A 25,016-nucleotide genomic window follows, 5' to 3' on the forward strand; every position below is an offset into this window, starting at 1 on the left:
ATCGTCAGTGAATGAGAGTTTATTGACGTATTTATGACGCAATTCAGTTAAGGATTTCCCCCGTCCAAACCAAAGCAACGGATCTCGAGATAGAGAGGAGGGAGAGAGGACGTGGTGGCGTGGGGGACTTGATGCTGTGTGACATGCTGCGTGTGACATACACGCATCCGGGTGATGGACCATTTGCTTGCGACTGAAATAGTCTCTGCCATTGTAACAGGCAGGGAGTTTAATTTGTGGTTGACGCAGGATAAAATTAGGGAGCAAAACAGACTCCTCTTGTGGCGAGCCATGAATCTAAGCCTCTGATCTTAAGGGTGTAAATTGAATGTTTTAAAGCCACTGTTTCATAAGCCCGTCCATCCCTAGTCCAAGTGGAAATAAGAGGCTTAAAGCTCATCCACTTTCTCTCCAGCTCTGTCTCTCTCCCACTCACAGGCTCAAAGTCTTTGTGTGCTGAGGAAATGTATATATACACTTCATGTATTTTGTTTATGCAGTCACAACTTCAAAATGTAAAACGCAGTTATACATACGTCCAATTCTTTCCCCTCACAAGTTCAGTCAGTGCCACCAGTTATTGTATATTAATGATGTTTAAACTTTGTGATTGAAATCCTGGAGAAATTGGATGGTGGTCTCAGTCTCAGCAGTTTATTTAACCACAATGTTGTTGTCTGCAACTGTGATCTACAAAACAAAAAGAGATTGTCAGCACTGTGTGTGAATTCGTTTTACAGTTTGGGTTTTAAAAATCTACTGTAAGCTTATAACTCTGTTCACAATACATGAGAAAAGTGTCACTTTTCTTACTGAACACACAGCCACACAGATAAGTTAGAGGTCGTTTATTGTTCTCTCTGGACTGGTCCAGAGCAAGGCGAATGATATGCAGTAAAAAAGGCATTTGTCAGCCCAACAGTCATAGTGAAGCATCAATCCACAGGCACTGGGCGTGGAGCGAGAGTTTACCAGAGTGTTTGTGTATACGTAACACCATACAGTCCCTCTTGTCTGAGACCGGCTTCTGTGTGGAGTGTGGAAAACATCTGTATGAGTCTATGTGAGCTGATGTACATGAGATAGTCACTTTTGTTCTGAAACTGCTTCCTGTAGTTGCTCCTCTGATGCAGAGGGCTCAGTAACTTCAGTCTTTGTGTTGTCTTCGTTTATGGTGACCAGCGGGATTTCTTCATATGCCGGGGCTGATGGAGGCTCCGCGCTGCTCGCGCCGGCCGCCTGGGAGTCATCGTGGTTGAAGGATGCGTCTGCTGACACAGCAGCAGGCTGGGTTCCTCTCTCCACAGTCATGTCCCAGTCCTGGTCTGAAGGCTGAGGTAGACTGGCCATGAGCTCCTAAACGCGTACACAACAGCAGACGTCAGGTTGGACATTTCTATAAGCTGTGGTGTTTCGCTGATAAAACTGATAAATGGCTCTTGTCAGTGTGTAAACAGGACCGTGAACGTACCTGCTGTCTCTCCAGGTCGTTATTCCTCACAGCGCTGAGCAGGCTCTTCGTGAAGCTTGCAAGCTCCTGGTATCTTTGTTTTTGGTTCTCTAGCTCATGCTCTAAGAACTGCACTTCCTCGTGCTGAAACAGAAGGATTCAAAGCGGCAAAAAGTAAATTCAGAGCTTGGGATCTTTGTGGGTTACGGTGCCGTTTCTAAACCGTAGACACACTGGCACGAACAATACAGTTTGAAGAAAGGATTGTAGTTGCAGCTTGGTAGATCTGTCTGTGTGACTTCACCTTGAATTCCAGCAGGCTCTGCATTTGCTCTAGGTCCGAAGCCACTAATTCACCATCATAATCGTCATCTTCTTCTTCTTCATCCTCATCGATTACTTCAATCTTCTGTTAAAAAAACGCAGAGATTAGATCAAATTATCATGATGTCATCTGAAGAAAATAAAAAATGAAATACAATATGATCAAGTCTCATGGCGACTATTATCTTCTCTGGATTTTAGTCTTTATGTTCTATTTGTGTAATCTACTGTATTGCGTAAAAGACACTTTGTATTGCAGTTTGGGATGAAAGGCGCTACATATGTAGATAAACAAACCATAGTCCTGGCAAAAACTAAACAAAACAAAAAACTTTTACTCATTCTTACTTGTAGAACGCAATGGCAACTGTGCTTTGTCTACAATAGTGCTGATGATGTCAAACATACTATAGAAACAATATGAAAAGTGATTACACTTGATATATTACATGGAAATGTAGTAGAAAATGTACCCTATTATCTTAATCTGGGCTGCATAATAATGATTAAAATGAACACAAGTCTCTATTCTGAGATCACAATTATATATTTTCCATTTGCCTCAAGAAAGTTTGGCTAAACAGCAGCCTGTTAATCACAGCGTGCTTGAAACAAAAGCCTGTGATTGGTCTGGAAGTTAATTTGTGAATAGGAAGCATTTGATTTGATAAGCCACACCAGGCATCCTAAACACTATGAACTATATAAAACCCTGTAAAACTGAAACAACTACAGAATCCAAGTGTTATTATTGTATGACTGATTGTGGGTTGTTGATGAGTATAAATATTAAAAATAGCCCAGAAAATGACAGTGTGACTGTGAGCCAGCATGCATAATACCAGGACCCTGAAACTGAAGCAGCTAAATGGAATTCAGCCATCATCAACTGTAGTATTTACACCTTTCCTACTGTGACATGTCAAAATGTCAAGCATCATTACAATACAAATGAAGTGTAACTGTGGTGTAAAGATGTGCCAACTTGATATGTGATTAATGAAGTACAGCTGGTGTAGTTTTGTTGCTACAAACTAATATGAGCTTATATGGTTAAGTAGAACAAATGAGCTCAGATGCATTTTGTCACATCTGAGTCCGAACGTTTATCCCTACCAGTGGCCGTTCCTAAGTGGCTAAACTTAATGAGGCTGTACTGCAGTATCAGAGAAATAATGAAGTACCACATTATTGGCCAGCGGAGCAGCAGCGGAGAAATCTGCTCCATCTTCTCCGTCTCTATGATGCGAGTCGATGGTGCCATCTAGAAGCCAGAACATTGCATAAATGCTGAGATACGCAGTTTCCACAGAGGTAAGGTATTGGCATGTGCGTATCAGCAGCCTAACCTTCAGACAGGCAGACAGATCCGCTGTCATTCAAGTCATCGCAGAGTTCAGGGGTTCGGAGCCGCTCTTCGTCAGAGCTGAGCCCCACTGGAGATTCGTTGCCTGGGGATGAGGTTGTGAATACAGCAGGCCCACCTTTAGGTGGAGGGATTTCAATACCCATCAGACGATACTTCCTCCGTCTGTTACTGATCCATGTCTGCAAATTGGAAAACACAAAAGACAACATGGTGGTAAAAAAAAAGTTCAACTAAAATTCAAGGATATCAATCAGTTTTTCAGAATAAAGTGTCAAATATGATGGTTAAGTCAGGAAAAATAATTCTTGAAAATAATCACTGTTAACTATCACCATCATGAGTATACATGTATCACTGAACTAAATTTGTTTTAAGTAGTTGTTTCATTAATGCAATGATTTGAAAATCATCATGTAGTGGCAAACTGTTTCTCTACGTAGGCAACGATTTTTCTTCCTGGCAGTAAATCTCCCAGTAAGTGAGATGGCAGTGGGTCATGTGTGTGTCAGGACAGAGAGACTATATTTAGTCCATCAGCATTCTTACCATGGCCCTGATATATAACTGCATGACTTTTACACAACTTTGAGTAAGTAAGTTAGAAAACTTCCATGACCTAGAAAAGTTACTCTTTCCTGTTTTCTTGTGACAAGTCAAGTATTCTTGTTTCCACGAAACGTCATAGACAAGTGGCCAGACAATGTGAATAAGGCCCAAAGGTTTCTCAGCCTACAAAACATCTCTTGTGCCCGTACTTCTCTAGATTTCTCTGTATTAACACTGGGAATATGCAAAACTAATGTCTAACCCTGTGGAGCTGGTTACCTTGACTATTTCAGTGTCTACATTGAGTTGGTTCGCTGCAGCAGTGATCTTTTCCCTGCAGACTGAGCCCAGACTGGTCATGCCTCGGTCCCAGTAGCGCTTTAGTTGGATGAGATCCCCGTCACTGAACTGGGTCCGATCCTGCAGCTGAAAACAGAAACCTTTATTAAACTACGGAACATTCACACTGATGGTAAGCAGACTGTAGGCTTTATAGCTCATTAGTGTAAATGTGTAATAACATACAGTAAACCTATATTATATATTCAAAATCTTGCGTTTAAAGTGACAAAAAAGTACTAACTGTTCTCTTTCTGGAGTTGCTGATAACCCAGGGGGCAGCAGACACACCAACTGAAGTCTGCACACAAAGACAGACAGAGTCAGCTTCAGTCTTTCAATTCCCTTTGAAGGAAAGCGGCAACAACACTAGAAGCTGTCCTACCTGTGTGCTGGATTCCCCGGTAAGTGAGGTCTGTGCTGTGAGGGAGTAGCTGCCCTGAAGAGGTGTGTTGCCGTGAAGCAGTGCGGGTCTAGAGATAGTCATACGGGGTGAGTGGCTTCCTTTCACCACAGACACTTCAGCCCCGGTTGGGCTGGCTGACGTCTGCTCCCTGTGGATGTGTGTCTGAGCGGCCATATTTGCCAACTCCTCTTCCCTTTGCCACTCATCTTCTTCATCTCCAGTTTCCATGGCAATGGAGAAGTTATGACTGGTGTCCAAAGGATGGGGCGCCGGCCTATGACTCTCCTGGTCTTTCCGGGTAGACACGTGACTCGGTCTAAGTCTGTCCCCCTCGCCTTTTTCTGACAAGGTGAAGACCTGCTGGATACGAGGTGTCTGTTCAGAGGAGGGGCCAGAGTTTTGTACTGGGAGGGAGACCCGAGTCTTCTGAGGGGCAGGTAGTTGAGGTTGGGAGTTGGAGTGAGGTCTGGGCTGAAGTTGAGTCTGGGACTGTGAGGAAGAGGACCAAGGGCGGGTTTGCACTGTTCCGTACTGCCTAGTCCAGCTGTGAGGTACTACCCCTGCTCCTGCACTTACCCCTGCCTCCCCAAGGGATAAAGTTCCCTTCCTGACTGCAGTGTAGACTAAAGGCCCTGAGGCAGATGTGAGGGATGGGAGGTTTTGAGAGTGTGAGACCAGCTTGGAGTGGAGGGGTGAGGAGGTGGAGGTGCTCCTGCTCTGCAGGGCCTGGTTGATCAGAGATGAGGATGCGTGCACAGAAAGCTCAGAGTCTGGCTGAGATGGGGGGGCCGTGGGTCTTGGTCGGGAGCGAGGGACGGAGTTGAGAGAGTAGATCCCGGTCAGTATGACATCATTGTTGTTGTTGTTGTTGTTGCTCCCGCTGCTGAGAGGAGAAGAAGACGAAGGAGAGGAAGATGTGGACGAGAAAGAAGGGAAGGACGAGGATGGAGGGAGAAGGTGCACACGATTCTGGATGTTCCGCGCCACAGCCAATTCAGCAGGTAGCAGTGCTGCTGTCGCCAGGCTGTGATTGGACAGAGCACCTCCGGCTAACGTGTGATTGGAGAGTAGTCCCCCAGCGAGTCCGTGGCCGGATAAGGAATGAGACACGCCTCCATTCTGTTCCACCCTGGAGGCGAGCTTACGCCTTTTGTTGCCGACCCATGTCTGCGGGGAAAAGAGCAACGAGCTCAGTAACATCACTTCAAAAAAACATTCTGCAAAACAGTAGAGGGAATTCACGGGGAGGAGACTAGACTCACTTGCCCCTGTATTACATGGGCATCCCTTTTAAAAAAAAGTGCTGCAACACAAATCACACACACACACACACACACACACAAGCACATCTTACCCGGACAACGCTAAAGTCCAATTTGGCCTCCTGAGCACATTGCAGTATTAGCTGGAAGCAAGCCTTGCTCTGATTGGTCATCCCAGTGTCATAGTAACGTTCCAGGATCCTCTGCTGTTCAGCCGTAAACACTGACCGCAGGTTCATCTGAGAGACAACCACGAAGATAAAGAACCCCCCCAAAAATGGTTATATAAGAATTCACTACTAATCAGAGCTCACTGACAGATTATGGTAGATGATTAGGCTTTTAGTGTGAACCTTTAACGTCATGACACTTGTGCAATTTCCTTTCTTGGGCTTATGTACTGCAATGAGAGGGTTTTTGTAGCCAATTTAATTCCAAAAAATCATAATATTTCTTCTTGTCATTTTTTTCAAGCTCCTATAGGAATACAGTTCCTGATATACTCACAGCCTGCAGGCCACGTCTTTGTGGCCACGCATCCATTCTGCTACTGGAGGGGAATGGGGCAGCCATGCAGGTCACAGCGAAGCCTCCATGTTTCTAGATTAGCACAATTTTGTAAGCACTCATCCTGCCTCAGTGTACCTGGCACACTGCTGGGTAATGTGGCTGAGGAGAAAGCAGAGCAGACAACGCTGAGCTTAAAAACGTAAGTAAAAAGAGTAGGACAAAAAGAATAATGATGACAACTCCAGCCATGTCATTATGAGCACACCTCTGTACTATAAATAAGATTAGCAATCTTAATCGCTTTCTTCAAATTATAGACAACCGCTCAACGCATTGTCATATATTACAACATTTTGAAAAAGTTACATCAGGCACTGTGAAGCTGTAAAATATAGCCCAGGCTGTCAGTCAAAGTATAATAAGCTATGACAAGCCACTGTGTAACGTCAATAACACTATCAATCAAGCGGATATGTTGTCCCTAGCAAGACATTGTTCTATTTATCAACTGAGAACCCTTGCATTAACCCTGGAGTTACAGATAAGACGTATTAATAACAAGCTATATCGGAGCTTTTGGCAAAAACAAAACATGATCATGTATAATAAGAAAATCCAGCTCCAAACATGCATCCCTATTTGTTGAAGCTTTTTTTAGTGGACACGATTCGGTTTTAACACGCCTTCAAAAAAGTGAAATAACTTTAGCTAGCTTTTATTTTTCAATGTGCCACACAAATAAAGATATTAATGAAGGCTGTCCAGTGTTACGCACATGGCTTTCAAATATCTCAAAGTTTCAAAGCAAATGTGTGTGTACACTGAGAGGGAACGAGGGAGAGAAGGAGCAGCGGCTGCCCGGTTAAAGTAATAATACTTTGACTCACACGGTGCAGAAAAACTCAGACGACCACGTTTGAAATAAAGTTGCTAGAGGTTTTACTAAACACAGAAAATGTCACATACGGGAATGTTGTGCGACCAATAAGCATCCAGCAGGTTTATTTTGGCAGTCTGACTGCGCATGGCTACAGTCAATATGGAAACATTACGGAGAGAATTAGCGAACAAATTGTGGGCACGTCAGATTAGCACGCTACCAAGGCAACAGCCTGGGGATTTAGAAACACAATTACAACACAGGAAGCACATGCCATAACTTTACGACTGCGAGCCAGTCAGTAAACAAACCGGGTAAGCGCCGCATCACCACAATGGCCATGCAGACTGCTTACGTTAGCTTGCAGGCCCGAGCGGCCATATCTGAGCCAGCCACCGCTAGCTAGCATTAGCATAGCTCTCCCAATGGATAGCCGCAGCTAAACTTTTCCTTCAAATCTGTGATTTCCCGACCCCTTGCGTGGTCATTCGCGCTGACCCTGGCTTCGAGCGGACACGAACAGAAACGAGTCGGCATACCCCGGAGCGGAAAAAGTGAAATCACTTTCCTACTAACCATTTTTGATGTCAAAATCAGACGGACGTTCAAATTCAGCAGATTTCTTCACCAGTCCCCTTTGCTAGACAATGAAATCAGAACGTCCGATCATCAATTCTAATCATGATTGTGACGTATTCGCAGACATGAGCCAATGAGGGCTCAAGATCATCGCAGTGACATTCGGAAAGGGCTGAAAACTGAGCACCGTGGTCCCGCCCACCATTGACTTTGTTCAGTGGGTTGCTGGAGGAGGAGGTCACAGACAGGGAAGCGGTCGAAACTTTGGATGAGAAATGGTTTGGTTCCTCATCACCTGAATATGTCAAAATATCCTTCTGAAGTGTTTCTAGTTTAGTTTGCCACGGAAACTGTGCTTGAATGTACAGTAGGTGCTGGGAATGACTATTTCACTTCAGGCTATAAAAACATGTTACTGCTTAATCTACAGCAAATGTTAGATTTCTACCTTTTAACTTGTGATCAATTATTAGACCTATTGACAAGAAAACGTTGCACATAATAGGTGTTTTTTTTCAAAACTTTTTTCAAAATGTTCAGCACTTTTTTGATTTATTGGTTTACATTACATTTACCTTCATATATTTATTATACTTAGGTAATTTAACTATGGTCATGCAAATAGAATAACTCAGAATTTGATTATTTTTTTTATCTTTGTAATCAAATTACTAAGATAGAGAGTTTTACATATGTTTTAGTTAACTTTAAAAATATATATATTTATAAACATCTCTTCCTCCTAAAATAGAAGCAGTTAAGACTGACTCAGGTACTGTCTTACTACAGTCTAACAGCTTGTTGACATTTTTGCTGCAGTGTGGCTAACAATATATATTATGGAGAGAGACAGACAGAAAGACACAGAGCCTAAGAGCATGTATGAAGAATCTGGCGACAGCAATCCAAACCATTAGGCAAATGGGGCAGTAAACGTCGTCTCCTTTGAACCGGGACCAAACAAACATTGCCCCATAAAAGGTACCTTGCCAATGACATAAACACAATCAGTAACTGCCATAAATTGTCATTTGAAGGACTTCTCAAGTCGTTATTGCTACTTTGCAGAACATCCCTATCTGTTTGAAGGGTCACACTGGAGCTAGGTGGCATTCTGCACTTTAAAACACTATTACGCTGTTACACTTGTCAGTGCTGTGTAATAGAAATAAAGTCAATTCATCTATAATCGCTGTGTTTTGTGATCTGTTCTTACTCTGTGTGTGTACTCATTTTATATAGTGTTATTTCTAGATTTTGCAGTATATGTCCTCAGTTATAGCACATAAGTAATTGTGTCGACTGTGTTGATGAGTATGGAGGTGTATATAAATGTGTTTTCTTGTGTTTTCTATCTATACACCTATACACCTATACACCTATCTATACATCTACCTGTTCCTTTCTCCATCTCCCTTCGTATACAGTGAGTCTTATTTGGGTGGTGGTGGTGGTGGTGCTGCTGGTGTGTGGAGCGTGTGCTTTAATCCATGACGTCACCTGTGTCCCAGGTGCGCAGCAGGGGGCGCTGTTCCTCACAGCTAAACCCATGCACCGAGCAGCCTGACAACTGATGCTGATTTCCTCATCCACAGATTGTGAATTTAAAAAACCAGCTGACATGTGAGCCTTTCCTCGCCTTGTGATGTGTCACCTGCTGCCGACAGGCACACGTAACATGCAGACAGTAACAGTTTTCGGTATAGGCGATTCTTTCCTTCACCTTGGGAAAATGCAAATCATAAAAAACATCTAATTTCTAGCCATAGTAATATTTCTATAGGTACTTAAAGTCTGTCTGTGGTGCTCAATAGACCCACATAGCACTTAATATATGATGTGTTATGGTGTTTTTGCTATATATACAATTCATGAAAGGGTTGCTTAAGTTATTTTTGCATAAAGCCTTTCTTGCTCTCTCTTTGTAAGTATGTGCATGTGTGTGTGTGTGTGTGTGTGAGTGAGGCGGGGGGGGGGGGGGGGGGGGAGAGATCCTCCCTATATGGTGTGCGTTGCACCATTCCCTGGTCTGTATTATGAGTGGTGGCCCTTGTGATGCTGCAGCGAGGCGGGCGGGAGGAAAAGAGGAGAGGGGAGGGGTCGCTCCATCCCCTCGCGCCCACCGAATCCACTTCTCACAGCGCGCGGGCTGCTGGCGGGAAGGCACGAGAAAGAGAGAGAGAGAGTGAGGGAAAGCGAGGAGGGAGGGAGGGAAATGAGAGAGCGTGTGTGTGTGCGTGTCTCCGTGTGTGCGCTTGGATTGCACCACCGCATCCCGTTCACCGTTTCTGCAGGCGGCCATGCTCTGATGGAGAGAATAGAACTGACAACCCTTTCTTTTTCCTCAGATTTACCCACCGCCGTGTCATTCCAGATGTGACTGACAAGTCGTTTTATGTCGCCTGCATTGAGTCCTGTGCTGTTCACCGCGGAGAGACTGTGACACCATGGCTTTGGTTATGGAACCTATAAGTAAATGGACACCAAAGCAAGTGCTGGACTGGATGAAAGGTAATGTTTTTTGGATCACCTTCATTGCATCAGGCTGATGATGTGGTGAGACTGAGGATGATGATGGTGATGGTGATGATGATGATGATGATGATGATAGTGGCGGTGATGGTGAGCAGCGGAGGGCCACACTGTGTGCATGTGTGTTCTCCTCATCCAGACCTGCAGGCTGACGTGTGATTTTTCTTTTTAGCCGCTGTAGCCTAACTGACTAGTGTGAGACTGATTAAAGTCACTAAAGTAGAGTGAATGCATTTGAGCCGGTGCAGAAATGGATATCCCCAAGAAGCAGGGAGTGGGGGCTCAGCATTCTGCCATCTCGCTTGCTTGAGAGCGCAAGCCCAGCCTATAGGCTGCTGATGGAGTCAGCAGCAGCAGCAGCAGCAGCAGCAGCAGAGCTCTCATCAATGAATGTGGAAGATATGTCATCTGCGCTTTCACTCACTGGCACATGCTCTAAGCCCATATCACCACTCGCTGTGTGCGCGCGTGTGTGTGTGTGTGTGTGTGCCTACGTACATGTGCGCGTGCGTATATGATTAATGTAGTTAGCTGCATGCACCCCCCCCCATCCCTAATGCCAGCCGTACAGTCAGTTTCAGCACCCTGGACAGCGCAATGCCGCCTGCCATATAAGGCAAACGCACCGACCACACTTGCTTTTTTTGTTGCTCGCGAGATACGTCCCTTCAAACAGACAGTATGAATGAATAATCACTAATCATGCGTGTATGAGTGTGTGTGTGTGTGTGTGTGTGTGTGTGTGTGTGTGTGTGGTAGGAGCTGTTCTCACACACTCTGGTCAGCTACAGAGCTGTGAGAGAAACTGTGGTAGGCCTATTGACAGACAATGGAGATGGGGAGGGAGGGTGTCCGCAACCCCTCACTTAACAGAATGACTTAATCACTACTGTGTGGTGACTTAAACTCACAATGGAATGTTCCTATAGATACTTGTGATTGTGTGTCTGCATTGGTTACACACAGAGTGACCAATTGTATCATCTATTCTATGAATTTCCTAAAACTCCATATTCCTGGATGTGTTTCAAGACTACTAGAGCTCCTTTTCATTGTGGCAAAGCACTATTGTCTGAGATTAGAAGTCAAGGTGGTTGATAGACCCTCGGGGGACACGGCGAGGGAGTATTTGGGATGCGTTACGATGAGTGATTACGATGATGTTCCTGCTTTTATAATTGCTCCTCTCAGCCACAGTAAGCAGCCAGTGGAGTTACGGCTTCAGCCTCTGATCCGTGGAGTGTTTCACCTGGAACGCTTCGCTTCTGCACCGTTCATTAAAGACAGGCTGAGTTGAAATTTGATTGGAGATTAGATTAGTAACAGGCCAAATGTGGTTGGAGTTGTGCAACATGGAAAACATCCAAATTGTTGGTTTTGGTTTAATGTTTTGTTTTTTTATGCCACACACAGTGTAACTGACTTATGGACATACTTTTACTCTAAAAGGTTATCAGAGCTTTCAAGGAGAGCCATGACAGAAACGTATTGCCAAATGTGGAGTTAATTACACTTTCCTATGTTTTACAACATGCAGTTTAGGGCCTTTAAGTTCAGTTATGAACCAGTCAGTCCCCAAAAACCATGTGCTAAAATAAATCCCTGCATGTGACAGTGATATGCATTCCACCCTTAAGGTAAACCAGTGATTTCCCCTCCTCTTACAGGCTCCAGGAATGTTAGGTTTGAGCAACAAGACATGTTGTATATGAAGGCTGCATATGAAAACAATTGGATAAAAACACTGTAAGACGGGCTGCTTTTTGTTTGCAAATGAGGAACAGACACAACAAATTGGGATCATGAGGAAATCATCACAACAGGAACTGAAAGTTTCAGTTTAGTTGAATATGACCGTGGAAAGACAGCATATGGACATGTCAGTGAGTGTCAAGATTTAAACCTACAAGCTGAATCTGAAGGATGCCACACATGCTGTGCAGGTTTCAGGTAATCTGATACACTGATGTGTAATGTCAGGACAAAGAAAAATGTACACAATCGCCCCAAACTCTTGGAAAATCGTTTCATCTCGTTACTCTTCTCATATGTGTTTTAGAAACAGAGTCTCGTCTCCCACACAAAGAGCTGGGGCAGAGATCCAATTTTAAAAGACATTCGCCAACGTCTCCCAGTTTTTGTCCCTACTCCTGTGACCCCCCCCCCCCCCCTCCTGTGGGGCTTCAAACATATACCCTCAGTGGCAGTCTTATGCTCAGATCTTATTTTCTTATGAATAAAGCAAAAGGCGAAAGGCTAGCATTAATCTGTACGCTTACAGGGGCTTTACTTTGGCCTCTTTTTCTGGAAGCTCTTCATCTCTCTCACGCTGATCTGAGTAGTCTTGTGCCATTTTTAGGGAGCAGTGACATTGAGACCACCTTAAGAAGTACTATAGTCATTCTCTTGCTGAGAGAAAAGTTTACACAGACAGAAGACACATAGGTGCTGAAAGCAAACATTTGTCCTCACCTACATCTTTTAGATAAATTGCTATTAATATTATTTCTCTTTGGATGGTGGGGCATCACCTGGCCATCATAGTCCTTAGTTTCTCATTCTGTCATGATATAAATACTGTGCCTTTTGTCAGTGCACAACTGCTAATTGTAGCAATATAGCAACACCTTTAGCTGAATTGTGTGTACTAATTTTTAAATTATTGTTATTATTATTATTGGGGGCATTTAATGCCTCCACTAGACAGCTCCAGTAGAGAGATGACAGGAAATGCAACAAATGTCCCCCGCCAGACCCGAACCAGGACCAACCCCCAAACCATGGGGGCGCCTCTGAATTTTTGTGTACTAGCTACAAAAGTCTCAAAACTCTCAAGATATCATCAATATTATGTATAGAAATTTAAATATTTTCACTATGATACCTTAACTTTAGGGCAGAAATGCTTTCCTGAAATAAAAGTTATTAAATGGAAATAGAATATCAAACAAAAACTGGTTACAAGTGACAAATATGTTTTATTAGACACAATTTGTTAGATATTTGAAACAACACCAACATTTCATTATGTATATGATTTTTTAAATCTATAAAGAGTGCCAGCTGAGATCTTAAAGCTTTCTGGTTTTTAATTTGAGAATCAGAAGCAACATTTTGACCACTTCTTTTTTGTCATATATTTCTTGATACATTTACGGGATATGCTTTTTTATAGTTTTGTCTGTTTTGGTCAGTGTTAGCAGTAGTATTCAGATATTTTACTGAAGTAAAAGTATCAATACCTCACCATAAACATACTCTATTACAGGTCCTGCTTTCCAAATTAGACTTAAGTAAGCTAATTGTTATTTACTTGATGTACTGCTGGGAAGTTTCATTTATAAATATTTTATATTTTATAACACAGTTACATGTTTTGTATATAAAATATTAGTCTGCAAAGAACCAGTAACTATAGCTGTCAGACAAATGTTCTGGACTAAAATATATATATTATATTTCCCTCTGAAATATAGTGGAATAGAAGAAATAAGTAACATGATAGTTGGTAATACTTAAGTTAAGTACAAGTACCTCAAAATTCTACTCAAGTACAGGACTTACAGGAGTAAATGTACTTTCCACCTGTGGTTTTCGTCAACGATGTTTTTCTTCATATAGATCCTTCCACCTTTGAAATAGCTACATTTGCAATTCCGTTGGCCTTATGAGATCATCAGCTTTGACTTGGAGAGTTTGACCTATAAAGACAGTATCAGGTTTCGTGACATTCACCAGAAGGACACATTTAGGACTGCACTTTTTAGGAAGCCATCCTTCCCCAGCACAGAGGTAAAATTGGACAGCAACAGTCCACTGCTGTCGTATGAGAGAATATGGGACAGAGAGTCGGGAAACTCCACAATCCTATGGAGAAAACCTGACACAGCTAGCCACCAGGCCAAGCTGCCTATATACTGTAGCTCCAGCAGCAGAACACTGGTGAGGCTCACAGAAAGATGACTCATCAGCGTTTGTTTTGATTTGAACACCCACACCAGAGGAGTTTCCTCTATGTGTGTGTGTGTGTGTGAGGGTATGTATCTGCTAGGGTGTGTGTGCAGACGCAATTGATGTGTAAAGTATGACGCGTGTACATATCTGTGCTTTAACGTTTTAGGCACCAAAGAAAAAAACGGACTTCTTCTCTGCTCTCGCTGCTGTGTATTCTCATAAGATCACCCTGTGCTTTCAGGCGCACGGTATTGGCAGCCTGCTGATGCATACAGTGACAGGAAAATGAATAAGGCAGCTCACTTTTCCTGCAGTAATCTCTCTTTTCCTCTTTTGCGTGCTGATGTATTGGCACAAAACAAATCTAAAAATGAAGGTGTTATTTGACATTTCAGTCAGTGCAAGGGGCTGTGAATGACTGAGATCATGAGATGTACAAATTTAGGTGCAATTCAACTTGTTGTGTGTTGAACATTTTAAAAGAAATGCAGCAGTGGTATGACATGGACAATGAGACCGAACACTACAGTAAGAAATTGGTTGTTTGGTTGTCCTGGGGTGTCGGGAACCATGTTTACCACCATTCCATACTGTGTCCCCAGATTTAGTCTCCTGCTGACATGGTAGAGAGGTCTGTGCTGGAAAACACGCTTCCCCTGGCTCTGACTGTGTGCTTGTTGTAGTTTCAGCTGCATTAAAGATTAAACAGCGTGCCTCATTGTGAGGGAACACACACTCACATACACACGCACGCAGAGGAAACTCCTCTTCATACGCAGAAGAGATGCAGAGATGCATACGCTGCGTATGGTTGCACACAGATATATGCACTCAAAGGAATGCACACGTTCACTGTAATGTATGGCATGTATGTATGGATGTATGCACACTGACACACATGCATACACACACAAACTCTGGAGCAGCAGCTTTAAGTGGGGCATCGGTAGTCATGGAAACCAGATCTGATCGTGTTGGAGTCACAGCACATGTCATAAGATGGGGAACCAGCATCACACACAGATGCCCGATCCACATCCTGTATGCCTCTATCAAACATTTAGACACATAACAAGGCGCATATGCATGCGGCACACACACACACACACACACACACACACACACAAACACAAGCTTCCCCTCCTGTTTTATGGCCCTGAGCAGAGAGAGCGAGCAAGAGAGCAGGGACACGGATTCAGAAATGGGGAGGCACGAAGCAAAATGAAAGAAAGGCTGAGGAGGCTAAGATGGGGGAGGAAGCGAGGGAGTGTGCAAGGGGAAGGGTGGGCATGATGGAGAAGGGGGGGGGGGGGGGGGGGGGCACAGAGGCAACGGCAGAGCGGTGCGGAGAATGGGAGATGCAGTGGGCATCATATCAAAGCACCCGCTCTATCCGGGCGCTCGGACAGAGGGGCCTGTGTGTGTGTGTGTGTGTGTGTGTGTGCAGTGGATGTTCGCATGTGTTTTTTTACTGGATTGATTTTGCACCTGTTGTTCCGGGGGGCTGCAGTTTTACGCACATATATTAACTTCACATGGGATCGCATGATATACAAACATGGTCGCTGGAGATTTGTGGATAAAGCGCAACAATTCAAATGTACATGACAACTGCATTGCTGTTGTCTGAATCTAGAATTAAATGAGTTATTTATCCTTTTATAGTAGCCAGTAGCCTCTCTGCTGTCAGCATTGCAAAGCTAGTTTGTCTGCTTAAGCTCAGACCAACAGCTGGGTTTTACGAAATATTTCAGAAACATAAAAGAACACTTTCACATCAGCTTTATGGCCTCGTGGCGCCTGAGTCATTTGTTTTGGTCTTTAAGAGGATGTCAGAATGCTACCACTCTCTTAAAGACCAAATATACTCTGGTAAATATACTGCAAGTTATAGCACCCGTAGCTACTAATGAGTTCAGTATTAACCACAACAACCTAGCAATAATAATAAAAAAAATCAGGAGGAAGCAATAATTCAAGCAGCCACACAGGAGAGTACACATTCTAGTGTTTCGTACAGATTATTAACTCAGTTGTAATACAATGACCAATCTGCTCACAGCCAAATGAATAAGTATTTCTTGCTTAAACGAGCATCAACTCATTTTTTAATCACATTTTGGCAACAAGCTGTAAAGCACATAATTGGCATATTATACTAAGTGTAGAAAGTCAGCACGGCATACATGTTAGCAAACAGATATGTTTTAGACATCCAGCAGACAAAGAGCAACTTCAGCATTTATTTGGAGTCGTATTTCTGGCCACTCAATACTCATACTCTTCTTTTAGCTCTGTTTTCCTCTCCACCAACTTCTGAAACAAACATTTGCCAAATCTTTAGCTGATGAATGCTACGCTATGTTCACCAGCTAGCTGCTCACTTTGTCTGTCCGTTGTTTGCTGCTGGGCCGGTAGCGCACACTGGGTTCATTAGAGATTGTTTCCTGACAGCAGCTTAGAACTGAGGGGAACTGCAGGGTCGGGTGCTAATGGTCTGTGGCTTTTTTACGATGGGCGACCCCTTTCACACTACATACGGTCACATGATCCCTTGCTAATAAAAAATATTTTGTGGAGCAGCTTTAATGTCAACTTGTGAGCACATGAATTGTGACAGTTTTGTGATTATTTCGTAGAAAACCCACGTGAAGTTGGCACAAAGACCATTTCCTCCAGTATGGGATAGTTTAGAAAAGTGTGCTTCTTTGCCACTGTCTTCTTCCAAACTACAGCTGGAACTGGATTGAATGGGGTAGAATAGGGACAGTGAGGGCTTCTGAGGTGAAGCTAAAGTTCATGTTAACATGTTATCATACTGCCAGTATGTCTGATGTCACTTCACGTTCTTTCAGGTCGGTTAGATCCTCAGAGTCGAGCTCTGCCTCTGAACTCCTGGTTGACCCTGTTTTCTGCCTTCCTGTTCCTTCAGTTTGCCTCTTGACACCTCCCTGCTAGCTGGATTTCAGAGAGGAGGCTGCGGTGCACTCGAAAGCTCATATACCGGGGAGCTAAAATGCCACGGTCTTAAGAATATTCTGTCATGATGTGATGAATATTTCACAGTGGGAATATTTTTAGTGGGTGTTGTGTCTTTTCTTTGCACTCACCGAAGCACTTACTCCAGCTGGAGGCTCGCAGATGGGGGCAAGGCGACGGGACAGGAGTCTTTGCTGCCTGCCACCGCCGCTCTTAGCCCAGGCTCCACTCTGACCCAAACATGGTCTCAAAGGAAAACACAGGTTTAACAGTCTGATTTCAGTTGATGTTAATGGCCAAGCAGCAGAGTAACTGCTCTGCGAGTCTTTCAGTTGGAGCCATACTCCGCTGTGAATGCAGACTTTTTATTGTGGCTTTCAACAAGCTTTCAGTAAGTGTGTGGAATATATAGGCTACAGTGTGTGTGTGTGTGTGTGTGTGTGTGTGTGTGTGTGTGTGTGTGTGTGTGTTTGTGTGTGTAATTATGGTGTGTGTGTGTGTGTGTGTGTGGTCCTTAGCCTAGCATCAGTGCAGGGTCCTGAGGGGCAGCAACTGCTGATCCCTCACTTCTGCTTGGAGGCCTCTCTTGCTCTGGTTGCCTGGCAACCCTCGTGTTTCCGAAAGGGAGGGGTTTATTTTGCCCAGGAAAGAGGAAAAGATTGGAGGGAATTGCATGAAATGTGGATGAAGCTGTCAACATGAGATGCTTGCTCAAGCTTCAGCACACTGGGGTTTAGTGATGGCCGGGATCATGGGACTCTTCAGTGTTTCTTACAGAGATGTTTCAGTTGTGCTAACTAAGGATATTTGTATCCCACATTCGGCTAGGGGTACAAAACAAGAAATGGCAGAAACAATAAAAATGCAGTGCCTTTGTGGTAAGGTTGTGGTTCAACAGCATCTAGAGCATATAATTAAAGATTAAAAACACTGAAACTCTGCGCTGCAGCTGTTAAACTCTTGAAGAATATTACAGCCTTATGGTTTACTTTGAATTTCCTTCTGAATCTAATTGGATGAGTTTTCAGCAATTTGTAACCAAAATCAAAGGTAACTGAAATTGTAACTCATAAAACTAAAATTCAAGCTTTGCCGGGCAGATTACATATTTTCTACTTAGCGAGAATGTTTTGTGTATTGCTTTATGATAATTAGAAAGGGAGAAGAAAGAAAATATTTGGTAAGAGACAGTTGGAGCTTAAAGTCCCTGAAACAAGAAACATAAAATGTAATTCAATTAACACTTTTTTATATTATCTATCAAGAGTTTAACACTTAAAACGTTGCAAATTTGCTCCACCGGAACTGTGGTGGTGTAGTTTGATCCGATACGATTGAGAGTGGCCTGCCAACATTAGCAAGTTGTAAAGAGCACAGAAGAAAACACAAACACAGAAATCTCTCAAGTGAAATAACCAAAATAGCTGAGAGAAAATTGTGTTCTCATGAAGGACCCCATAACTCATAGTAAGAAGACGAGAACACAAGTGTTTTTGAGAACCAGACCCAAAATAGAGCCGGCTATCAAAACCCAGCGCCCTTTTTGTGGTGCTTTTGTCCAATAAAGATTCTGAAAGGCTTTCATTCAACTTAAAAGATGAGCATACAAAAGTGAAAAAGCACGGAGCTGATTCCAATTCACAAATCCAAGTGTCACAGCAGAATTTAGGATGTTGTGAGTACTTGAATTGTCATTTGACAACATGCTGCGTGCAGTGGTCTTCATTCAAAAAATACTTCAGAGACTTCAGTTCATCAAAACAGCCTCAGACTGTGGAAGAAAAACAGACTGTTGACAATTGACACATTTGTATCATGAAGAGCGATATAAAGTGTAACAACATGGGAGACTTGGTTCAGCAAATACTGTTCAATATTACGTTTCTGAATCGCAGCAGGAAAAACAATATTTACAGGAAACACATTAGCGTGTTTCCCACTGTGGTGACTCCACACACAGTGGAAGCTTTTGTAAGCACGCATTCAACTATCTGTGGTTAAGCTATGATAAAACATCTTATTCCAAAGTCAGTATCGCTCCCAGGGGGAAACTAGCAGAAGCTTATGACTTGATTACACAGAGAGACACTTCTGACATTACTCATGCAAAATTACTTTTTGTTTATTTCAGCTGCACGCAGGCTAGGATTTGTTTGACTCTTATTACACTGCGTGGCCTACTTAAGCACGAGGTCAGTTTTCATATTTCCTGCAGTTACGATGAGCACAGTAAACAGGCTGATGTGAGAAGGCACTTGGGCGGCATAAAGAAGTATTTGCTGTTGCCCGATGCAGCCAATGCTGCTGCAGATCTTGACTAATCACATCTACATCATTTTAATATCATTAGCTAGTTTGGCGGGGTGCAGTGCTGACGAACCTGACCCCTATGTGTTGGTTGGTTCGTTTGTGTGTGTTTGCGAGCACCATGTGCTATTTCCAGCTGGCATATGAACTCGGCAGATGAACCCAGATCAGCTGTTTGTCCTCTAGGGGAGGCATTCTGACTCATCTGATTGGCCAGCAGCTGTGTGTCACGATGTGTATGTATATGTGTGTGTGAATGTATGCCTGCTTGTGCCTGTGCTTGCGCAAGTATGCGAGTGAGAATTCACATATATTTGACACAACAAATCCCATCATACCTTAAAGAGAATGGCCACTAAATGCACTGCTGTCATCTCTGCAACCCATTCATCTATGTGTGCAGAAGTAGGACATAGTTATAGTAGAGTGCTTTCCCAGAGGAAGCAGTGGTAGTCAAGCTGGACCTCTTTGATTCTTTATTCATTGCCTCTTTATATAATTTATGTACTTTATATACTACTGTAGGTGGAGAGAGGGGGGAAAAAAGAGGGAAAAAGGTGCAACTATTAATGGTTAGACACCAGGAAGAGGACTGAATAATAAGTGTGAAAAGGGTAATCCATTTTTTTCCACCTGCGGAGAATCTTAAATGTGCGATGAAGATGTTATACTGTCATCATTTTGCAAATATAGTCAGATATTGCATTTGCATTATGATGACATAAGCCATAGCCTGCCACTTTGCACGACATGGCTACTATTAAAAAGTGCTTCAGAGGGAGAGGCAGGGGTGTAAATGGGGAAGGACGAATGTGACGAATGTGAGAGGGAGGCAGTGGCAGAGGGGGAGAGAAGCATGTATTGGTTTGGCTCGGGAGGCTCACCTCTGTTGGGTATGGACATAAAGACGTCCATTTTGAGAAATAGCCATGCCTGTTGTGTTTTTTTCCCCCCTCTCATGTCTCTGTTATAGTGAGGGTCAGGTGTCACATATTCAGAAATCCTCGTCAGTAGCCGCGGGGCTCTCTCTCCGCTCTGCCTCCATGTTCCCTGCGTGGCAGTCTCTGCTCCTGTAGCTGCTGGCTCGCTGAAGAAATCTACACGTTCAGTCCACTCGCGCATTGCTCAGCCAACACTGGTGAAGATTTATTAGACCACACTAGACTATTTTCCCACTGTAACAAACATTTTACATTGAAAGGAAGAAAAACAGCTAATTTAAATATAATGCTGGAGTGGAGCAGTGCACTTACTCTTATTCAATATTCTACAAACGAAAGCAGAGCTGTATTGAAATAAATTATCACAGACTTGTTTTTGTTTGTCTGAATAAAGATAATAAACTCAGACTGGGTATGAGGGTACACAACAATTTAAAGAGATTTTTTACAGAGAAAACACATGTTAACTGTCCACCTGAAAGAGCATGAAGTCACATGTACAAGTCAGATGTGAAGAGTTACTGTACTTTTGATTTTTAAATCTTACTTTTGAGGTATTTGTACCTCATATTTATACTTATACATTTCATAGGCAAATGTTGTACTTTTTACTCCACTACAGTTATTTTAGAGCTATAGTTACTTTTCAGATTCATATTTTACATAAAAAAAACACATAATGACCTTTTTTTTTAAATATAGCTGTATACCAGTGGTTCCCAGTATTTTTGGCTTGTTACCCTTTTACAAAAAGTCTGTGTCTAGCTGGGGCCCCTTGTCACATTTCAGACGTCTGTGTGTTGTTAGAAAGTGATTTCCCGTCTAAACTTCAGATGGTGAAACTTCAGAAGAGGTAGAATGACCCATTATTTCACAACAAAAGCAAAGAACAGAGAACAGTAAAAAAAAAAAAAAAAGAAGAAGAAATAATGAATACAGATTTGTGTTGCAGAACTTTGTTTTTTCTCCTTTCCATTAATCTCAGTAATCATCTCACGACCACAAAGATTCAACCCTTAGGTTAGGATCCATACCTAACCTAAGGGTTGAATCTAAGTACAAGTAGCAATACTACAAGGTAAAAATACTTCATTTCAAGTAAAAGTCTTACAGTGAAAATGTGTATTAATAGCAAAATCTACTTAAAGTGTCAAAAATAAAAATGTACGACCCCTGTGAGTTTTATACTATTATATCATTGGGTTATTATTACTAAGTGGAGCCTACTTGATTTCACATGCATAGTTTTCACATACTTCTTGTACAAACTTGATGTCGTACCAGCCTTGCATGAGATGATAATGTATTATCGTATGTGAAACACATACTAACATGTGGGATGTGAGAGTTTTTCCATAGGGAGTGTATTCCATTAAACAATTTCCTCGTGTGGTGCTACAGAGCAGAGCCTCTTACTGACGTGTTACATTTACAATTGCTCTTCTGTGCTGTATGTAACAAGATTGTTTGTCCGTGTCACTCAGAGCAACAGTAGGCTTATATTTTGTCTGCTATGTCCCATGGCATACCGAGAGCAAGATGTCTCTTGCTCATCCTTTGTGGCGAATGTGTGTGTGTGTGTGTGTGTGTGTGTGTGTGGTGACTGTGTTAAGGTGCTACCACACTGTCTGCTCTCTGTCAGCATCACTTCCCTTGGGCATCAGTGTTTTCCTCACAGCTCCACTCAGCTTTAACAACATGCCTCCACAGAGGCGTCAAGACCCTGAATAACAACAGCAGTTGTAATTTTATTTGTATGTGTGATTGCGTTTGAAGTGTGTGCTCACGGAGAGACAGAGTGTGCTATTTGTGTGTCTCTGTGGTTCAGTGTGTGTGTGTGAGAGAGCATGGATTTGCTTCCTCTCATGCGTTTTTGCTCTGTGTGCGCTCATTTTGGAGCAGGCTTGTTCATTAGGTCTGTGGGGAGGTGTGCTTTCTGCTGACTTTGTTTGGTTCAAAGCCTGAGGTTCGCACTGATCAATAGTATCCCGGACCCACCACGTCTATGTGCAGCTGATTGGCTCTCTGCATGGCAGGCAGCCACAGCTTAACAGCGGAAAGTCATACGTCAATATGTTACTCACATCTTTCTAGGTATATTTTGGACACACCCATAATCGCTCAGAATGTGCATGAAAATCAGCTTTCTCCTGTGCAAACTCTGAAAACACTGAAAATGCATTGCTTTTGTAAAAAGCAGTGACATCAAAGGAAATCTTATTACAACTTGATGTACAATCATCATCAGATATTGGAAAGCCAAACCTACAGATGTGTTTTCTAGGTGACAGTTAGTAAGTTGCCAACAAAGCCTTGATGAAATGTCTGGCTTTAGGCTGATGTTTGGCTGGTGTTTTGGCAGAGTAAGACACACTTTTGCATTATGTTTCTGTTTTCATGCCTCAATTCTGTGTTGCATCTCAGTGGACCAGTGTACAATATGTCAGATAGAAACTCAAATTTGTATTTCTCTCAGTCAATGATCAATATTTCCTGTTTTGTCTCCGGAGGGGCAGAAAGCTCTCTAAAACACTAAGTTAGGCCAATAAATATATTTTCAGCTACGACTGACCAGCAGGCCCTGTATACTCTGTGATGGTAATTAAATATCAGCAATGGCTAACCTGTGTCTTGCAATGTCCTTCTCAGGTCTGGATGACTGTCTCCAGCAATATGTGAAGAGTTTTGAGCGGGAGCAAATGGGGGGAGAGCAGCTGCTGCACATCACCCATCAGGAGCTGGAGGAGCTGGGCGTCACCAGAATAGGACATCAGGAGCTCATCCTGGAAGCTGTCGACCTCCTCTGTGCCCTGGTCAGTCTTATTCTAATACTTTGGATGGACTGATGTATATGCAGGTCCTGGCTGTGTGTGTTATTTTGTGTTTGAGTGTGTTGTATTATTGGTCATATATACTGGAATAGCCATGAGCCAAAACTACGGAGCCGCAAAACTGACAAAAGGTAGTAAAAGTTTATCACACAGGTCAAAAATATAACTGAATACATTAATAAATAATGCTTAGTTAAGTTAGCTTTCTAACTTTGTTTGCGTTCATTTTTGTCTACTAAAATGCTTCAGCTACTGTTACCAGGGGTGATGCTGCTTAATACATTTTATCAGCTTAGTGGAGGTAAAGACAAAAAATAAGATGCTTTTCTCTTTTTTATCCTCACATTAGAGGTGAAGGGCAAATTATACAAGCTTTATATTTCTTTTTACACTCCATTTTAGTTATCTAACTTAAGTATTGTTTATTGATTCTATTGACTCTCCTGTCGCACATAAATTGGTGGTTTTGATTGTCATATATGCCAAGAAAATATTTTTATATTATCACCAGAACTATCACTCTCCAATATATACAGTATCCAATAGGACCGAAGTACAGAAAGTGGCTCAAATGTCTATTCAGATTTAAAATCTAAAGGCCCGGTGGTGAACTCTGACACATGAATGTGCACTGTTGACCAATAGGAAGCTGTCAGTGCTGACCTTTGTGGGAACGGAGAACCAGAGAGTACAAAATGGAGGAAGCTAACGCAGCTTCACCATCCACATTAACTAACCCTCCTCTGTCGGAGTATAAACTGCTCTACAGAGGAGGACTGGCTTACAGAGAATTATGAAACAGGAGTCTCTGGTACAAGTATATCTTTTGACTGTGTGAATTTATTGTCCCGTTAGCGACTGCTTGTTAACTTAGAGAGTTCTTTTTCCTCTCTTCAGTAACTCTTTTATTGAATGAAATTTTGTACAAAATGCCAGGAAGAAATAAATGACGCTAGCATGTTCCCGGCTAGCTCGTGTGTTAGCAGTTAGCTTGCCAGCTACAGCTGATTTAAATCATAAATAAAGTTTTTGCATAGCTGATTGTCTTTCATATTTGACATTTGAGAATATTGGCTTATTCTATTAATTATGACAGACATGACACAAGATATCAAAGACAAAATGTTGTTTTGGTTCCAGAAACTCGGGTGTCATATTGACACTAGTACCTGCTCTATATCCACCATCAGTATTTCAGAATGAATTTTGTGTTTAAGTAGGTTGTAAAGAGGATTTATATAAAAAAAGCTATAAACTGAAATTTTTGTCACTGTTTGCCAGATTTACTCTAAGTTTAAATTTGAGTAAGAATAGTTTTCTTTCATATAACTGCTGAAGAAATTCTCACAGGTAAAAAGATTTATATATTGGTTGTTGTTTATTTTCCCCCAGCAGTTATTGATATTGGCTTAAGAAATGGCTGAAAAATCCTCTGTCATTTGGGCCCTGCTTTGTGTGTACTGCCTCGGTCACTGCTGACTGTATGTGCAGTGGCCCTGCTCAGGATTAGAGAATTAGGGGGAATTAGGTGCTACTCTCCCAGAGAGAGTAAGAGAGAGAGAGGAAGGCAGAGGGAGCGGGAAAGAGAGAGGAAGAGGAAGAGAGAGAGTATGTAGAAAGAGTATGCAGGATGCACCTTATCTCCCAGGCACACATGGCTGGATTAGTTGGGGCTGTTTGAATGTGTGCGAGAGTGTGTGTGCGCGCACATGCTTGTGTGTGTGTACTAATCAGCACCTCTTCTCATTCAAATGTTCCAGCATGGGAATGAGTGTCCCAGAGCAGCAATCACCATATGTCCCTGGAA

At 42.6% G+C, this 25,016-nt stretch overlaps 2 protein-coding genes across 2 annotated transcripts in view; one reads left to right on the forward strand and one right to left on the reverse strand.

Moving 5' to 3' along the window:
- Positions 1 to 730: 730 nt before the first annotated feature.
- On the reverse strand, positions 731 to 7,716 carry hdx (highly divergent homeobox). Its single transcript, XM_070913449.1, has 11 exons — positions 7,663 to 7,716; positions 6,204 to 6,365; positions 5,789 to 5,935; positions 4,414 to 5,601; positions 4,273 to 4,329; positions 3,969 to 4,115; positions 3,124 to 3,322; positions 2,959 to 3,038; positions 1,755 to 1,859; positions 1,472 to 1,594; positions 731 to 1,356 (listed from the first exon to the last, which is right to left on the reverse strand). Exons 2-11 carry the CDS (start codon positions 6,267 to 6,269, stop codon positions 1,087 to 1,089), a joined length of 2,382 nt encoding a protein of 793 aa, XP_070769550.1. The 5' UTR covers positions 6,270 to 6,365; positions 7,663 to 7,716; the 3' UTR covers positions 731 to 1,086.
- A 2,396-nt stretch (positions 7,717 to 10,112) lies between these two features.
- Positions 10,113 to 25,016, forward strand: part of LOC139291065 (connector enhancer of kinase suppressor of ras 2) — a 51,342-nt gene continuing 36,438 nt past the window's right edge. Inside the window, exons 1-2 of the mRNA XM_070912971.1 lie at positions 10,113 to 10,176; positions 23,028 to 23,191. Of these exons, the coding sequence (XP_070769072.1) occupies positions 10,113 to 10,176; positions 23,028 to 23,191 (228 nt within the window). The remainder of the gene's footprint in view (positions 10,177 to 23,027; positions 23,192 to 25,016) is intronic.

Source organism: Enoplosus armatus, chromosome 10 (genome assembly GCF_043641665.1).
Source record: "Enoplosus armatus isolate fEnoArm2 chromosome 10, fEnoArm2.hap1, whole genome shotgun sequence".
Taxonomy (NCBI): Eukaryota; Metazoa; Chordata; class Actinopteri; order Centrarchiformes; family Enoplosidae; genus Enoplosus; species Enoplosus armatus.